This window comes from Callorhinus ursinus, unplaced genomic scaffold, assembly GCF_003265705.2.
Source record: "Callorhinus ursinus isolate GAN/ISIS: 27379988/994484 unplaced genomic scaffold, GSC_fseal_2.0 scaffold7, whole genome shotgun sequence".
Lineage (NCBI taxonomy): Eukaryota > Metazoa > Chordata > Mammalia > Carnivora > Otariidae > Callorhinus > Callorhinus ursinus.
In genome coordinates, this window is record NW_027397069.1 from 11,097,523 (window position 1) to 11,116,896 (window position 19,374).

General features: G+C 42.2%; 1 protein-coding gene across 2 annotated transcripts in view; it reads right to left on the reverse strand.

The window, feature by feature from the left end:
* Window positions 1-2,598: 2,598 nt before the first annotated feature.
* The window catches only part of GPC6 (glypican 6), a 1,079,188-nt gene continuing 1,062,412 nt past the window's right edge, over window positions 2,599-19,374 (reverse strand). The window contains exons 9-10 of one of the 2 annotated variants that reach the window (XM_073894397.1): window positions 11,354-11,529; window positions 2,599-7,651 (exon numbers count right to left, since the gene is read on the reverse strand). In XM_073894397.1, the coding sequence (XP_073750498.1) occupies window positions 7,449-7,651; window positions 11,354-11,529 (379 nt within the window). In that variant the 3' untranslated portion in view covers window positions 2,599-7,448. The remainder of the gene's footprint in view (window positions 7,652-11,353; window positions 11,530-19,374) is intronic. The other variant, XM_025874780.2, reaches the window with a different exon arrangement.

The following is a 19,374-nucleotide window of genomic DNA, read 5'->3' on the forward strand; positions in this document are numbered from 1 at the left end:
CCCAAATGATTTACATCGGATCCTTTAAGATTTGGGTGGACTCGGTGTGGGACAACGCAAAAGGAAAAAGGGAGAGAGTAGACATACTGATAAGACCATGGTAGCTTCTCTGATATGTAAAATAAGGGTAGTAGTTCCTGCCTACTTCATGGAGGCGTGGAAAAGATTATGAAATAAAATGAGTTTTAAAGCTGCCTTTGGGGTGAAATGCTTTACTTAAGAATAAGGCATTTTATATCTCAAAAGAGAAACAGAGTTTTGTAGACAAACTTTTCTTTGATTTGACATTCACTTAGCTTTATGAGATGGCTAAAGAGTACCTTTTCAAGAGGGATAAAAATCTGTCATCAATAAGCCCAGTTCTCTCAGGGAAGGAGGGCAGTGACATGAGGTGGGATCTAACAATAAAAGGAGTGTCAACTCAATGAGGAAGAAAGGCACAAGGGGGTGCCCTGCACTTTGGTTTTTATTTTAACTGTGAAAGTGATCACCAGGACTTTGATTTGGCTGGATCTTCAATGTCATAGACTTCACAAGATCTTGTAACAGTCAGTTTAGTCAACAAAGCAGCCTGACTAGTTGTCTGTTTGAACTGACTACTTGTTGGATTGTTCTGATTTATGTTTAGAGTCCACTTGACCACCTGCATGGATAAATAAGTGATAGACAAGGCTAATGCATGGGAGGAATCCTGGGAAGTGGATGTGGATGATATGCTGTCTGTGACTATGAAGTGTAAGCCAAATTAACAAACAAAGGGAAAGCAGATTTGATACACATGTTCCTCCCTAGGCATCAAGCTTTGGTTCACACTGGCCTTAAGTTCAAAACTATGCAAGAACCTGGAATCAGTAGTTTATTTACTTTGGATTTTAATTTTGAAAAAAAAAACAAAACACAACAAATGCCACCAAATGGCACTTCATCTCAGAATAAAATTTTAATATTACCCTCTGTGCAAGTAAACATCTATGGATTCCTGTTCCCACACTCGTTGCCAAGTCTCAGAACACCCTTGGATAATTTTCTTGTACTTATAATAAAACACCCAAATTATCCTTACATACTGCCACTTTTCTGCCTAGTTATTACAGATCTCGGTTCCTTTGGCCTCACCTAGGTGACTAGGCAAGTTAATTAAGCTCACTGTGATTCATTTTATTCGGTATAAAATGGGCGTTATTATTCCTACATCATAGAAATCCTATAAAGATCAAGTACATAAAGATCTTAGCATAGTTCCTTGCTAAAAGGTGCCTTAAAATACTCTTAAGGGCCACCAGCAGGGCTGCTGCTATAGGGACGGATCCTTTTATGGCTCTGGCTTTACCGGGTGGCAAAGGATCATGACTTTAACCATTCTGCCTAATATGGCTGCCATTTAGCTCTTCACCCATCTCCCACCACCCGGCAGCTCACTTACTAGTCCCCAGCCACTCAGGAGTACCCAAAGATCATTCCTGGACAGAGATCTTTGTATTTGCTTGTTCTCTGCCTGGAACTCTCTGCACCCAGGTCTGCACATGGCTGTCTCCCTCCTGTCATGAGATCACAGCTCGAGTATCACCTGGGGAGCATCTCCTGGAGAGTCTCCTCCTCAATCACTGTCTCATTTCCTGTACTAGTTCCATCATGGCATCTCTTCTTTCTGATGTCATCTTGTTTATTATTTACTTGCGAGTTGTCTGTCTCTTACCTACCTGGATGTAAGTTGTCTGAGAGCAGAAATCTTGATGCCTTGGTCTGACACCCAGCACTATTGCTCATTACATTGCTCATTACACATCTTTTGAAAGAATGGATGACTATTATTGCCTAAGTCAAATTTTCCCTTTATTTTTAAAATCCACAGATGCTCTTTCCTATTGAAGAGCAGATGTTTTATCTAGGGTAAATACTCTAACACTTGTCTTAAGTCAGTTTGTCCGTCTTTCTGCTTCTCTCCGAACGTGAGCACTCACAGGGTAAAATTTCCATTTTCTTGCTCTACTTTATGTTTCGAGGTGTGAAGGAGAATGAACTCCTTAAGCAAGCTATAAAGGCAGGCATCTATTTCCTCCCGGCTTTGCTGTGTGCCCCATTTACGAGCCAACAAAATATGTTTGGCCACGTGTTTACATAAACAAATACATATGTCTATGGAATGGAAATGCATCCACACTAAATGAATTGTGAACGTCTGTTTGAATAGACAAACTTGTGGGTGCATCTTTCTAGCTCTTGAGCCGAAAACAATAATCCGTGTCTAATTGTCACTACTTTGCAAGTTGGTATTTTAAAAATTAATGCCATCTTTCATATTTGTGAGTATATTTATCCAAAGAGCAAATTAAAATAAATATTGTTGTTACCTGATAAAGGGCTCTGTGGTGGTTTTATTATTTTTTTTCCCAAGATCATTTCAATGTTTTTCCTTTCCATCAAATTGGGTTCAGTTGAATTCCAAATAAAATTTGTTATATTCTGGTTTTATATATGGAATTATCCTTAAGTTTCTTAATTCTTATGTAGAAATCACTTTTCTCATTAGAAACCAAAATAGTAATAATACGAACTAAATTAAAATATTGCTTACGGTTAAACATTGTAGTCTTGATAACTTTATTTATATGGTTTCCTTTATTTAAAAGAGCATTCTTGAAATAAGTGATGTATTTGTAGTAATCATGGTTAATTGTATAGAGAATGAATAATTTCCAGCTGGTGGTTTTGATAACCAGTGATCAGCGCCTCGAGCAGGTTTAGCACAGAGTAGGAGTTTAATAAATACCTGTTAAATGAATCTTTAGCATGTCATACAATATTTAGCGTTCCTGATAGCATGGAAACTTTCAGAAATAGAAAAATCAATGCAATTTGCTGAATTTGGAAATGGTTAGTCTTTTCACATTTTATCTTAATTTTTTTTACCTCATTGCTAAAGTATTGACATCAGTTCTCAGGCCACTAAATTTTATCTTAAAGAAGAAACCAATACAAAAGGAGAGAATCTTCCAGACACATTTGGAAACTCTCAAATGTTCCAAAGTTCTAAAAGTTCATGATTTCAAAAGCCAAGGATATTTAGATGAGTGGTGCTGATTTAATCTATGGTTCTTTTTCTTTCTTTTAATATTGCAGTTTCTAAAAAGGTCTCAAACAAAGAGAAATTCAAAAACTCTGAAATGTAGACTATGACAATAATTAAGAAAATGCAGAAAGGGCACTGGTAGATTTTTAAAAACTATTTTAATACAAGATTAATAGCAATTTTCTATCCAAATCAGAAATGAAAAATCTTAACCCAAGTAATACTCATTTGACAGTCACATAAAATTTTAGGTTTGATTGGTGCACACATTTGTCCTGCATATATATTATGCATATGCACACAGAGACCTCACTATTATCCATCATCAGGTGTCTTCTCATGGAAGTCCCTCATTACAAGGCAATGTCAAAGATTCGAGTAACTATTCAACTTTGAATGAGGTTCAAATAGCCCCAGGCTAGGCTGAGTCCCACGCCATAGCAAACCGTGATGCAGCAAGGCTCCAGAATGCATACAAATCAATACTCTATTTGTATAACTTGGCCTGAAACTAAACACTGGCTAATGTCTCCACCAAGGAGAAACACGTTGCAAATGTATAAGTTATGGTCTCCTTTACTCTTCTCTTGGCAAAGCTAAACTGCTCCCCCACACTCCCCTCACACACCCTCTTTTAAGTTAAAAGTCAGGTCTATTAGTGACTGTAAGTAAATAAAAATGAGTTTGTATTTCTGCAAGTTTTGGGTAAGTCAAAACTTACATTTGCTAACACTTCCACCTGTAATCAAACTACCTGATAATTAGCCTTGCGGAGAGAAGCCATAAAAGAGTCACAACTCAGGAATTTGCTAAGTTTCTATTCCTCCTTGGGGACTTTAGTTGGTGTTCAGTGTGTAGCCAAAACATGTATGTAATGGCTAAAGCATTAAAGTAGGCTAATGTCTGCAGCAGGGAATATAAATTAAATATCAGGGTTCTGTGTCCAATAATATTTTCAATGTGTTTGATTTACAGAATGTTACTTTTACAATTACTACTTAATAGTGTTTTTCAGTGTAGACAAAGTAGTATTTCCTAACCCTTACAATGAAAGTAGGTAATACCAGTTACTTCTCTGGGTAAATCACCGTAAGGGAGTCTGATTGCTAGTGGTAACGTTGTTCTATGATGGCGGTCATCAGAGTACCCACTTGATCTTCATTAAGGTGACAGAAGGCTGTCATGGTTACCCTTCGATACAGAACCATAAGCAGAGCTCTTATTCATGAATTGGCAATTCATTCTTCTCTGCTAAAGACTTTAGCCTCTGTTTAGCTTTTGTTATAACATATACAAAGTATAATATACACCAGTTACAGACGTGTATTTCTGTTAGAAAAATACATATTATAACTAAAGAACATGTAAAGAGAGGCACTTCAATAAAGCTAAGTGTTTGCGGTCATGAGCGTCACCCAACAATTTCTAGTGTCTGATTTCAAGTGAGCCCATTCCTCCCTACTCCTAACAGAGGTTGTGATGTGATTAGAGAATTTAGGGGACATCAAAGCAAATGAGGGCAGATCGGGAGAAATAATGGAGCATCCTTTCATCTCCGATCGCTATGTTGAGACGAGAGAAATTAACGTGGCAGGGGGCAGGGGAGAGGAGGAATGCTGAAATACTTACTGAAATGGGATAACTAGATTAAACTAATTCCCTCAGGACAGAAAACAAGTCTCATGTTACATTGGTCTGAAAATCGTACAACACAGTCGGATGATGATAAAAACTAGGAAGTGCGATTTGAATAATATTTTGACCACATCCATGCAGGGGATGAATGTTGTGGCATCATTAACTGATAGTCATTTCAGCTCTCTGCCTGGCTCGTATGGATCACTGTTATCTCACCAATATGAATATTATCAATCATGAAGGTGTTGAAACAAATGAAGCAGGAGTTTATATATTATCTGTGTGTTTAGTGTATACGGAGCATGGGTTCACATTCATTAATATAATGTGTATTCATACACATGCACAAAGCCTTTTGGGGGTGAAAGCACAGAGGAAACAAGGCATTCTGATCTACTTCACAGAAGACAATGCAGAAATATTGAAAAAAGGAAAGACTCGGAGTTTAAAGCCATAAAAACAAGTTATTAGTCAAATATTCTGGAAAATCAAAATTGATTTAATTTGTATTGCACCTTAATTATTAGTGAAAGACAATACTGATTTCTGAACATACAATGAAATGGGCAACATAAATGATTGGTCCTTCATAGAGATGTTTTCTGTGTAATTGGTGATAGGAAGCCGAAGTTTGGCAGTGAAATGGATGGTTTTCTAGAAGTATGCAATGCTGAATTAGATCAGGTGTTAATTTCATAAAGATAATTAATGAAAAGATGCCACAAAGTCTCACAGAATCCTACTTTTTATATTTCCCTAGGCATAAAATAGCAATAGATGCTTCTAAATACTTTGCAGTTTTGCAAAAGTGCTCAAATATACTTAATACTATTGTGCCGCATGTGTTCTACTTAAATGTGAGGACTAAATCAACAACTAATTATAATTTTGATGAGAGCGAAGATCAAAAAATACCATTTACATGCCATTTCTGCCAATGGGTTAAATAAAATGTGACTGGCATACGGTGGTGTCTTGAAACATTACTTTTCCCAACCCCAGATCATCATCAAAACCAAGAAACACATGGAGAGCCAACTGTATGACTAAAGCCCCAGTTTGGTTTATTTTGCTTCTCTCTACCAGGGGGAGCATAGGGCCTGGCTTTGGTACACTTGGAGGATCAGTCAGGCTTGTGGCTCTTAAGTGGCCTCTTGAGTTAGGTCCTATGTCCAAGTCCAAGTGCCAAGCAGGAATCCTAGGCTGAAGGCGTACATGGAAGCAATGGTTTTGTGTGTATACACCATTCTACGGTTTCCATCACCAGGAGAGTCCTGCACGCCCAAGGCTCCCCCCGTGAGCCCGGTACCATCTGGAGCACCCAGGACAAAACACGCTCATGCAAAAAAGGGTGTGCCCTGGCAAACTTTTAAGAAACGGACAATTAGATACGTAAAAAGTTCTCTTTCTTGATTCTTGGTGCTCACAGATCGTTGAGGAATCCCTTCTCTGAGCAGCACAAAACAAGAAGAGGTGGTTGACAAAACATTTTCGTTACAAAGGTGTGTCAACCCTGAGCTTGGAATTAAGAAGTTAAAATCTGTGATTTATATATATATAGAGATATAAAAATAGATGATCATACTAAGACTAAAAAAGTGAAAGAAATCTCCATGTCAATACTATATATATATATATATTTTTTTTTTGTCTTGACGGTTTTTGTTGTGAGTTATTTTGTAAGAGAATGCCCTTGTGATGCAGAAACCAACTGACACAAAGCAAACCATTAAACATGAAAACTCACTTATGGATCTAATTGCTTATGAGTTCATTAAAAGAACTCTTATTTTGGGACGGTAATGAGCACAGGGGCAGAAACGTTGAATTAACGTCCAACCTGTGGCTAGAGCAAAGCCATTGTATCACTGAAGATTATTTTCAGTTCAGACCCTTAAGGAGGATGAATTGATGGGAGTGTCCACTAGTTGCTGGAGATGAAGAGAAAAATCTGTGCCCATTGGATACAGGGGACAGACATTAAGAGAATTAAGGAAAATGGTGCCATCATTGAAATTGAAATTGGGCAAGGTGAGAGAGAGGTGCTGGGTCGTGGCAATTTTACTCTCATGTTAACAATGGAATTCTAAATTTAGTATCAGTACCCCCAAATCAGTTTGGTATTGTGTGGATAGAGTGCAAGACGATACCTCCAAGACAACACTGTATTTTCACCACGTTAAAAAAAAAAATCTCAAACTTTCTCCCCGAAAGCATTTTGTAAACCCAATTTATCACAGAAAAGCTTATACTGGGAGTCGGCTGGCAATGTTGAACTTACAGTGTTAAAGCTTTTTAATTTTTCTCTCTTATTGGCTCCTTTGTCGAAAGTGTGGTTGTCTTGGGGGTTTGGCCTGATTTTACAAGGAAAATTATTTTCTTCCTGCCTTTTTTTTTTTTTAAACAGAAAAAAAAAAAACTCACAACGTGAGATTCCTTTACTTCTGCAGCATAAAAGCAAATGAAGGTAAGAAAATCTCCTGGTACGAAAGATTTGAGTTAAGAATTCTCTAGAATAAACAAGGTCCCCACAGAGAGCTGAAGGAAAGAGGAAGCAGTCCAGTGTGGCACCCAGTACTCTTTGGGCAAACAGAAAGGGAGGCAGAGTGCAGTACTGTCTCTTCTCATAGAAAACGGGTAAGTTTTTGTGGCATGGTCCATTGTCCAAGAATGTAAGAAAAGAAGTGAGTTGGCCATTCAGATAGCTAAAATGCAGTTTCATCTGACCAAAAACCCAGGATTATCTGCACAGTCTCTGCAGTGCCAGGACGATGCAGACCAGAGATCCTGAGAGCAGGGAGCGGCTGGGCTGGGCTGCCGAAGAGTCCACCTCTCTCCGGTCGGGGTCCACCGCGGGGGCCTCTGTGGTGACGAACTCAAACTCCGTGGGACACACATCATCCATGCACCCACTGCCGCTCCCCGAGCCGCTGGATTCATCGCCTGGCGTGGGCGGATTGAGAAAGAAAGTTAGACCAGGACTGGGAAGGAGTGGGGGCACCCATCAGATTTGGGTCTGGGGGTGGAAGGGGACGTTCCCCCTCCCAACCCCCCCAACGGGTTTGTTGTTAGCGGACAGGTTTGTGATGGGCGGGCCGACCCGACCAAAAGAGATGTCTGACACACAGTGCTAACTGACATCCAGTTAGGGGCCATCCCTACCGTGTTGGCATTCGAGAGGTATTTCATATTCTGGCTAATGTTTAAATTGCTTTAAGAAATTCTGTCCCTCGCTCCTTTTGTATTTTGGGGCCATTGTTCTCAGCAGATACTGTGCTTTGGTAAAGGATTTTGAAATGAGGTTTAAAGTAAACAAAGACGGCTAAGTAGGCAACCTGAGGAACAGGCGCACATAGTTGTGAAAGGCACATATTATTATGCATTTTGACTACTTGATTCCACCTCTGTTCTCTAAGAGTGAGGATGAGCTCCATCTCAACCAACTTCTCCCTCTGACCCCGAGGTTGATGACTAGGGACAGCTGCTTGTATTTGTCAGGACCATAACCCAAGAATGGTTTTTATGTTTTCAATTAAAAAAAAAAAATCCAACTAAGAATAGTATTTTGTGACGTATGAGTAGGGTGTGTGTGAAATCTAAACCTCAGTGTCCATGGATGAGGTTATACTGGAACAAAACCACCCCCTTCGCTTCTGCATTGTCTCATTCTGCATTCAAAGCTGAATGTATTTAATATCTGGCTCTTGACAGAAAATGTTTGCCATTCCTGCTTGAAAGCAATGCCCAGGTGCCCACCTCGTATGTCCTCTTAGCATGGCATCTTCCCACTTGCCTGCCATGCCTTCTGGGCCTGCTCTAGTCCCACTTCTCACCGCTTGGTTCCTTCCTGTTTCACAAACCCTGTGTCTCAGACCTGGGTCCCGGTTCGGTCTCCATCAGCTTCTAGCTGTGTGAAAGTACTTATTGCCATTTGCAACTGTAGTATTAACTTGCTGGTTTTCTTGTGTCCCCTGTGAGAATGTACACTTGTGGAGGGTAGAGACTTCGTGTGGTGTATACCGTTCACTTCTGTATCCCCACTGCCTTTAACGGTCCCTGGCGTGCAGCAGGTGCACAAAAATTACTCGCTGAATAATTAAATGTGCCTTGGGAAGTTTCCTCAACTTCTGTCCCTTTCCTTATCTCAACAGATCCAGACAATAGCATTTACATGTAGAGTATGTGTGAAGCCATTCTGGTGAAGTGTGTGAGGGCACCAAACGCAGCACTTGCAATGAGGCCTGATGGGAAAGCAAAGAACAAAAAAACATGGTTCCTACAGCAAAGAGGACCTAGATTTTAACCTGCCGTTTTTTTCTTTAAGTGAACGAGGGCAAGCCGGTGAGCCTCACTGTGGCTCGCCTGCTCAGCTGTGAAAATGAATATATTCCTATCTGTTTCACAGGATCGTTGGGTAGAAATGAGATAATGTGCCTGGGAGAACTGAGGAAACTGTAAACCTGGTAATGATATTTACTGTTTGCCCCACTTGCTCAAAGATTCGTTCAATAAATTCCTCCCTATTGGCCTAAAACAAGGTTGAGCTTGTTGAGCTGCCCCTGGCATACCGGCGCCATCTTGGGCGCTAGATACTACGTAAGTGCCGCCAAAGTAACGCAGGGACTCTTCTACGGTCCCCCTGAATAAGCAAGGCACAACTCAGCATGATTCTTTTTTTTTTTTTTTAATGGGACATCTAAATATCAGGTAAGATCACTTGAATACACTATACCAGGTTCTTAACATTTTCTCGGATTTATCTTTAGTGGCCTTTACAAGGGGGGAAATGCCCATTAATTAAATTCAGAGATACCAGAACTGCTAAGGGAATTGTTCTTAACACTGGTATTATGAACAAGAAGTAATATAACCTTTGCAAAGATATTATTAAAGTGATCTAGAATATTAAAACTGCGGTAAGCAAATAATGACAGGAGATCCAGCTGAGAAAAATAATGGCCCCATCTCTTTCTGAAAAGGAGTCAGAAATGCAGGAGTTTAAGGGGTGATTTTTTAAAATGTCAAAGGCAGGAAGGATGATGATTGTTGTAAGATGTGATAATGCTTTATAGAACAGACACTATCCTAAAATGGAGGACCAAATATGGGGCTTGGGTTAGAGCTAAGTGATGCTCTTAACTGTTGTTAATTTTTATTTTCTTGTGAGGGGAAGTGGAGCGCGATCTCTCCACAAGGACGTTCCCTAAGCTTTGCAGACTGACATGTACATAACCTCTTTAGGTCAGAGAGGAGAGAGAAACAAGGCCAACCTCAACTAATTCTTACATTATCTTGAATTATTTATTCCTATAGTCATTCTCCAGATAATAAAGCATTTCGTTAGAAAGAGAGGATGACGATGCATTCAGAGGAGCGAAACTAAGGAACAAGCAGGGGAGAAGCATCAAAGGCTAACACCTCGTGGAAGGTTCTTTTCTGAAGAGGTAAAGAAGAGGTTTAGTGAAGAGGAGGAGAAATAATAGGAGGACTCTCAGAAATCTTACAGCAATAAAGTCTAGTGGGTTGGCAATTATCTTGCATTTAGAAAATTAATTTTTGAGTTGCTTAAAATGGAATAAAGCACTAAAAATTTTCTGCAGGGGACAACTCGGTAGGATGCTGGCTAAGACTTGGATGACTTAATGTCCTCCATCTGTAACTTGTTTCTTTCTATCTCATTAATTCAAGCACACAAGCATCATCTTTTGCTTCAGTGACCAAATTAGAGAATCACTGGTGACTGCACAGCTTATGTTCAAGAAATCTTTTCCCAAGAACTCTGTTTAAGGGTACATATCTTTAAAAAAAAAAACCCAAAGCAATAAAATAACCCCCCCAAATTTGTATAGTTACGCATCTTAAAACCACTTACACAAACCCCAAATTTAATTTAACGCTCACTTACTAGACTTTCCAATCACTGCTGATATTTTGGGATGGCTAATAAACTAGTCATGGGTCCTATTGCACCAGCATTTCATTATTTCTGTCACTATTTCAGAGACCGGTGTCTACAGTTCATATACGTGAGGGACTGGATAGAGGGAGAGCTAACGCAGTTGAACCCAGGGCACATGAGATATTATCTTAGCTCCTTCACAGATGGCCGCAAATGAACTTCCCAAAGACCCGACCTCACAGGCTGGAACGTTCCCCATTCTATAGAAGAGAAACTTGAGACTCAAGAAATAATTTGCTTAAGACCCCAGTCAGTAAGTGATAAAACCGGGATTTTAACCTAGCCTTGTCTGAGGAAGCTTCAGAACATTCTTCTTTTGGTGGTTGGAGAAGGGGATAAGAGTTTGGGGCAGAGATGTAAATGATGATGGGGGAAGAAGAAGATGAAAACATTACTTTGTTGCTTGATCATAAATGGATCACCTGGCAAATGAGACCCAGTGTTAGCTTGGGAAGCATTGAATGTAATCCACTGAAACTATTCCTTAAGACCAGTTATGATTTTAGTGGAATCCTAAGCTTTGTGGATCAGAGCTTTTGGTCCAAAGGACTGTAAAGAGCTCTGCAGACCGGGCAAGCAGGACACAAGATTTAAAGGTACACATTGCTCTTGAAGAAAAAGTGGGGTATCATCTACAACCTGTTTCTCACTGTGGAGGTTATTGGTACCAATAAAGACTTCCTTACTCGTGTCCTGGAAGTTGACATCATTGCCATTGTACGCATTCTTTAGTTTGTTGGTCATCACACGGAGAGCCATGATCTGCTGCCTGATGAAAGTGTCGGGCCGTGTGATGTCCACGTCGACCTCCGGGTTGTTAATCTGGTTGGTCAGCCCATCATTCATGATTTCGGGCAAGTATCTGTGAGGCCGACAGGGAGAGAACAGATTAACGTGAGGCAGGAGGGGCCTGGGTACCAGACTGTGCTGTGCTGTCTCTGACAGTGGGCCAGGACATCTGCAACAACTGAGCTTGACTCCTGCGAAGAAAGACCAGAGAGTGAAAACAAGGGATAACTTTTCTCAGGGGGAGCTATGGCTAAAAAGTGGTTTCAGGGTGGTTCTTAAAATGGTACTGAATTTGTAGGGAGGCTTGCCCACGAATGAATCTTCTACTGGGGACTTACAGAAATTGTTTCTTAAAATTAACGACTTTCCTCCTCTATTCCAAATGGTAGATACTAAAGTCAAGGGCTTGCTAGCTTCCTCCGCCCTCTGGTTAATTTTGCTAAGAATTGAACTTGTAAATTACATATGCTCTTAGAGAATTCTCTTGTACGAGGATGCTCTCTCTCAACCGAGGACGCCTTACCTCAGACTTTAATCAGAAGAACTTCTGCATATAAAAATCCCCCTTTGGCAATTGGAGGTGTGACCAGTTAGCACTGGAATGTTTGAGGTGTCCATTGGGGTTTTTGTTTGGTAACAGTATCTTGGATCTAATATTCAATATTGGGCAAAGCAGAAGGGTAAAATCTAACGGTTCTTTAATTCTTTTACTGGCAAATTTAGATTCATATTCCTTTAACTTGTACAAAACTTTTAAAACTGTCAGTCCTTCAAAGCCAACTGTCCAAGCTGCCTATGTGCATTTATACCAGTGGAGGCTACAGACCTCAGAAAAGTGTCTGGAGCCCCCTCTGACTCCTCATGCTCACGACCCACCCATTTACAGCCCTCCTTCTCTTTTTCTCCCAGAGCTCCCTGCACCTGCTTCTTCTACCTCATTTCCTGTGGCTCTCCCAGAGTGCAGATGCTACAACAGCCTCAAACCGACTTCCCTCCCTGCCTCTCCCTTTCTCGTGCATCCTGCACACATGATCTGACGAATCTTCATGAGCTATTGTTTTCATCAAATTACTCGTCTGTTGAAAAACTTTTGGTGATAGTAGTTGATGTCTACCAAGTACTTACTGTCAGGCACCGTGCTAAGCACTTCATGGGTATTTTAAAATTCAGCCCCCTTGCACATCTAAGAGGTGCATGCTATTTTATCTCCATTTTGCAAAAGAGAAAACTGAGGCTGAGTGAGGATGAGTAGCTGTGCAAAGTTAATGGATGGCAAAACCATGATCTAAGCCAGGGAGGTCTAGTTTTAGAGTCCACGTGTCCAAATGGTGCACCATACTGCGTGGTTGATCACAAATGACAATTCACATTTTATAGCTCAGCTGTCAAGGCCCATTTCCATCCTGTCTCTACTTTCTTATGCTGCAACAATCCCTTCAAAGTGCCCTCCTTGCCTAACAGAATCTACAGCCTGTATACAGTTTATACTCACCTGTCCTGCAGGGTATTCCTTGCTTGCAATGCACTTTCCAATTTAAGTCCCAAATATCCTTAAAGACCCAAGTCAACATTTGCTTTCTCTTTAAGATATTTTCCAGCTTTTAGGGATCTACCCATCCTTTTGGAGGGCTGCCACATTCATCTGGGCATTTTATGCACTGCACAAAGTCACCCGCTGAGGGAGGGAGTTTGGCTGGAATCCAGCCTGAATCCTGTGCCCACAGAGCAATGCACCTGCAGGGCAGCATTCACTGAAGGGACACATTTTTATTTTTTGTTCTTTTTGGGAATTGTTTTATTTTCAAAAATTTCAATGCATACCAAAGCAGAGACAACCATATAATGAACCCTCATGTACCCATCGGGTGCCTTTTCCTAATTCTTACAAAGGTTCTATATTTGTCTGTGTCCTGGTAAGAAACAGATGGCACACTCAAAGAGGTAATAAAGAGGGTTTGAAGGAGAGACAACTTATGAAGGTATGAACAGGGAAACCAGCGCTGGGTGGCAAGGAACCCCAAGACTGGCAATCGCAGGAGGGCCAGAGGGGAAGGGACTGTCACCAGTATGCCCAAGAACTGAAAACGCAGAGAGCAACCGAATGACACAGCAACTGTCAAACCAAGGCCTGTTAGGGAGAGAGTCGAGGGAATGATACCCTGACTTCTCTCGTCCCTCCTTCTGACCTCCACGTGCTGCCTCCCTTTAGCTGAAGTCAACTGGAGGCCAGTGGGCAAGGGGACCCGGGTGATGCAGTTTGTAGAGATCCGCCTTCAGGGTGGAGACCCAGGTGGAGGGATGAAGAGTGGATCTCAAGGGGAATCGGGACATCCGAGACAGGAACCCGATAGGCTGGGGGCAATGCTGCCTGATGGCTATATCATCATTCTTCTACTGCTTCTACTGTTGTGGCTTGCAAGCTGAGAAAACTTCCATTCCTCTGTTTTGTCCTTCCTATTTACATATCATTGTGCAACATACTTATGCTTACATTTCTTCCCCTTCCTGCGGGTCATTTTCCAAGTTCCAGAAACCAAAGGTTCTCTATCCATTAGCCTCCAAAAGAAGAAATGGAAACACACGGAGAGATTTTTATATTTCAGCCATTTTTCAGTTATTGAAATCTTATGCATGATGCATTTGTGTATGAATTGGTTTATCCATTTTAAGTCAGAGGTCCTCTGAATGAGCTCCATGTCTTCATCTAGATCTTGAACAAAATCGACTTCACCATGTTCACCACATAATGAATAATAAAACACACAGAGTGCATTGCAAATTCTTTTCCATAAAGCTTCACAGTATTTGCTGCCCTAAAAAAAAAAGTCCTAATTGAAATTTTTAGAAGTCATAGAACTACCTCTCTTTAGTGTTGCAGCAAAGCATAATATGGCTGATATACTAATAAATTCTGTTAGCTTCTGGACTTGACTTCTAAAATGTGGCATTGGATTGACTATTACTGACATCAGTTACATGTGCTGGGCTCCACGGGCTCTACTTAATTACTAAAGCTCATTGGCATGAACAGTAGCAAGTGCAGGCTAGCCTTTGCTGACACGGGAGTTGAGGGTGGCTGAAAGAGGCCCGTCGGTTCTGGTGTTGCCCCTCAACATCTCGGACAATGTTCCTGCAGCTGTACCTATGCTGGGTCAGAGGAGGGCTTTGTTTCTTTCAGATGCTGTGCGCACTGCACGGCTAGCCGGGACTCATTTATCAGAAGCTGACTGCGATAGCTTACATGGGAATGCTACCCCTGGGAGGCTGAGCATCCAGGAACAATAAGAGACTGCCAAATCAACCCACCCTCTAACTGTGCCTACTGATGCTCAGCCGCTTACAATAAAAACAAGTAACAATGCACCCGTGTCCTCAAGAACCTTTTCTCCTTTTGGTGTATTCAGAGGGTAACTTTAGAGACAATGTGGAAACTTAAACCACAAGCACAGTTGAAAAAGAAAATGGCCATTTTGTCACTCCAGAGGTACATCCCGAGGCCAAATCTATGGATATCCAAAGGGCAACCTGAGGGATCTAGAGAAGCCCAGGACTCATGTTTGGTCTCTTTGTATAATGCTCGTGTCCTGAAGAAATGGATGCCTCTTTGAGCCCATACTATTCTTTATTAGATTTTGCACCAGCTTCTTGTCATGACGGCATTCTATTTTTGCACCATTACAGTTTGGGGAGACACGGAAAGGAAGCAGGATCTTGGTACAGATAAGCCAGCTTCCCAGGCTGGATGCACATTTATCCAGGGGCAGGGAGAACCCAGAAATTAGGACAGATTGGAAGGTTGAACAGGGTGTCATGGTTGGTCAATGCTTCACACTCAGCGTGGCAAGTGGGTGCCATCCATGAACAAGCAGGCATAGCTCGCCCATTCAGGTTACCTTCTATTCTACAAGAGCATGTATAGGAACTAGACCTTCAGCAGTTTTGCAGAATTATTTTTCTTCCCATCTGTTGTTAGGGGCTGAATATTTGTGTTCCCCTCAAGTTCACTTGTTGAAAACCTAATGCCCAAGGTAATGGTTTCAGGAGGCGAGGTCTCTGGGAGGGGATCAGGTCATGAGGGCAGAGCTCATAAAAGAGGCCCCAGAGAGCTAGCTTAGCCCTTGCACCATACGAGGACACAACGAAAAACTGAAAAATCTGCAACCCGGAAGAGGGCTCTCACTGGACCGGCTGGCACACTGAACTTGGACTTCCAGCCTCCAGCAGTGTGGGCAATCAATTTCTGTTGTTTTTAAGCTACCCAGATGCGGCATTTTGTTACGGCAGCTTGAATGGACTAAGACCAACATCTAATTTCATATTGTGGACATAGGCTTCCTTCCTTACACCCACACGTTATAGCTGATCGGGGTGGAAGAGTTCCGTAGGAACTGGGGGGTGGGGGCACTTATATGTTCAACCTTGTGAGTGGCTGCAGGCTCTGTCGGGGCTCCCACTGGCAGAGGTGACACCCTTTGTCACCCTCTGTCACCTGACACCCCAGAAAGTCGTCCCCCCCCACCCCCCCACCCTGGCCAGCCATCATGTCTGTCATGGCCACCACTCAAAATCACTCCTTTCAGTTGCTAGATGAATGTGCTTGCTAGGAGGACAGACATGTTGACCTATCTGTAGTCCGTATTTCTTATCACCTCATTAATGCTGGTGGTTGCTTTGACAGAAGGATCTGCCCAGTGGGGGAAAGGGTCACCCAGCTCTCACGATCTAATGGGATTTGAAAGCCAGTAAAAGTCTGAGAAGCGAGACACCTGTAAGGAAGTTTATCCTGCCGGTGCCCAGTGGGGTTGGTAGGAGTCCAAGTGGAAGCCGGGGCAGGAATGGGGAGAAATGGGGGCCCCAGGCCCCTGGCTTGGGTTTGTTTTAAGGTGACAGATGCTTCCTCCTACTGCTTCTGCCTCAAGGCACACTGAGCGGAGAGGCAAAAGCAGATTCAGTCCTGCTTGTTGCCACAAATGAGCTGCATTCAATACGTGTCTCTCCAGCGATTTCTAATTCTAAGCTACATACTCATTCCTTCCTGTGGGTTTAAGAGTTTTACTAATCTAAGTAGTATGACAGTAATACAGGTCCCAATATTTCTTATCTGCAGTTTCAAAATTTTAAAAATTTCCAAAGTTATTTTTTTCTCTTTCCTGTACTCCCCTTATTAACAAAACTTGATCTGATCTGAAATGAGGCTAAATCAGAGTTCTCATTTTATCTCACTTAGCGGCAATAGTAATACATCTTGCTGCAGAAATTGAATGTGGTTTACTGTGAGTTACAGCCTCAGACTCCACCCACTGGGAGTATTATTACATAATGTATAGTATCAGCCCTAGGATGACTTGCTAAAAATCTAAAAGGAGCCTGAAATCCGAAACACAGATGGTCCCAAGGATCTCAGATAAGGGATTATGAGCCTGTGGTACCCATAACTTCTTTCAGAGGCTTTCTTAAAATAGAAATTTTAAACTTCACACCCCTTAGAGTGGCTATTATTTGAAAACAAAACAAAACAAAATAACAAGTGTTGGTAGGGACATAGAGTGGAGTGTAAGTGCCCGACATTAAGCTTCTGATTGCCCGGGCATCCATTTCAAAGACAGCATCTTGACCAAATGCATCGGCGGCTACCTGAAATGGCCACTTGCAGAACAGCGGAGAAGAAACTAGGCTGCTCCCACCCAGGAAGTGCCCCTTTCAGAAAGCCCTGGAAAACCTAGAGAACTGACCACTTGAGTGCCCCACATCTCCCTTCCCATGCCCTACATCTCCCTTCCCATGCCCTAATTCCTACTCTTCGGTTTTATATTAGGAAATCAGCCAATTGGCAGTGAACCTGAGAAATTTCAGGCACCCTACACTCGACCTGAATAAAGGCAAAGCCCCAGGTTGTCCCTGTGACCCCTGACCTTGCTATGTGGTCACTGAGCATGCCATGCGCTCTCCAGGTCCCCTAAGTAATAAATCTTGTTCCTCAAGGTTCCCTGATGGTTTCTTGCTGAAGTGCAAGAGCCAACCCAGCCATAAGTAAGGGCCCTGGTTGGGGAAATGTCTATGGAGCTTGCTATGAGTGATGTGACCAGGCCAGCACGGCAGGCATCCCTAACCGAATGTGCGCTACCATCAACAGGCTTGGGAACATGGAGAAACTGGAACTCTTGTGCTTGCTACAGGGAATGTAAAATGGTGCAATGCTATGGCAAACAGTATGGCGGTTCTTCAAAAAATTAAAGTTAGACTTACCATATGATCTAGCAATTCCGCTTCTGGAATATTCAATCCAAAATAATCGAAAGCAAGTACTGGAACAGATATTTGTGCCCTTCTGTTCACAGTGGCATTATTTACAATAGCCAAAAGGTGGATGCGACCCATGTGTCCATTGATGTATGCACAGGTTACTAAATGTGGTATGTACAGATAATACATCTAGCCTTGAAAAGGAAGAAAATTCTGACACGTGCTACCACACGGATGAACTTTAAAGACAGGCTAAGTGAAATCATCCAGACACAAAAAGACAAATATTGTGCAATTCCACTTACATGAGGTAACTAGAGGAGTCAAATTCATAGAGGCAGGAAAGAGAATGGTGGTTGCTGGGAGCTGGGGAGAGGGAGGAGTGAGGAACGAGTCTTTAACGGATTCAGAGTTTCAGTTTAGGAAGATGATAAAGGCCTGTGGATAGATGGTGGTGATGGTGAACAATAATGCCAATGTACCTACTGGCCACTGAACTGTACATTTAAAGATGGTAACAGTGTTACATTTGATGTTATGTATATTTTACCACAGTTTTTTTAAAAAAAATTTCAGTTTTAAGTGTAACTTCTCTAAAGTTCTTGATATAGGTTACTTTTTCCCCTCCTCCCACCTTCCTTTTTTTTTTTTTTTTTTTGGACCAGAAAGTGGAATTACTCAAAGCAAAGTGTGACTTTATGTTTTAAGTGGGTTTATACATTCCTGAAGACTGCTAAGCTGGAGTTACCTGTGACATTAGGTACTTCGATGGGATGTGACCCTATAATACTGTCAAAGGTGAGAGACTGACGCAGGACATCTGAGATTCCGAGACCCAGCAGGGTGATTGTGGGCAAGCCAGTTAGCTGCTTTATATGATTATATATATTTGTATATTTACATGAATAATCCTTACCTCGTCTCATAAGCTGCCCTACTGAGCTAAGTTATATGACAATGCTTGAAAAATCTAACACACTCTGCAATCCTAATGCGTTCTTATGAAAATGAAGTTGTTAACATGGCCCCTCGGACGCCAAACTTATTTCTGAGGAGGGGCTGACGGCTGCAGAATTTGGACTCGTAAAGCCTGGACTCCGTACAGAGGAACGATTTGTTGTGCCTTTCCTCCAGCTGGAGAGCGCGTGGCATGAAATGGTTTGGGGACCCCTGGAGGACACACAGCTCTTTGGTTGCCGCATCGAGCAGAAGCTAAACTCTTTGACTTGGCCTCTCCACTCCTTGGCAGGATCCCCCTTATGCATCCTTTCTTCGTAGGGCTTGAGGCAGCGACCTACAGCCTGAGCGGGACAAAAGACCCATGAGCCAGTCCCCAGGGCTGCTGAGTGGTTGACAGCAATGCACTTCTTGCCTCCTATTGGGAGCTGCATTTTCCCCACTTGCGGGAGTGCACGCAGCACCCCTCGGCTGCAGGACTGCAGCTTTCGAGGGCTCCTCCCTCCCACGTGTGCACAGCACGGAAGGATGCGCTCAAGAATGCTGGGTTTGACAGCTTCCAGTTCGTTCCCGGACAGATTTCCCCCCTTCCTGAACGCGGTTGCCTGGCTGGGTATACATCAGATACTTTGCAGTTCTTTAAAATGCAGCCAGAGTGCTTTGGGACACATTCTGCAATCAGACTAAAACAATATTGTCCTGCCGGCTCCGCAAAGTC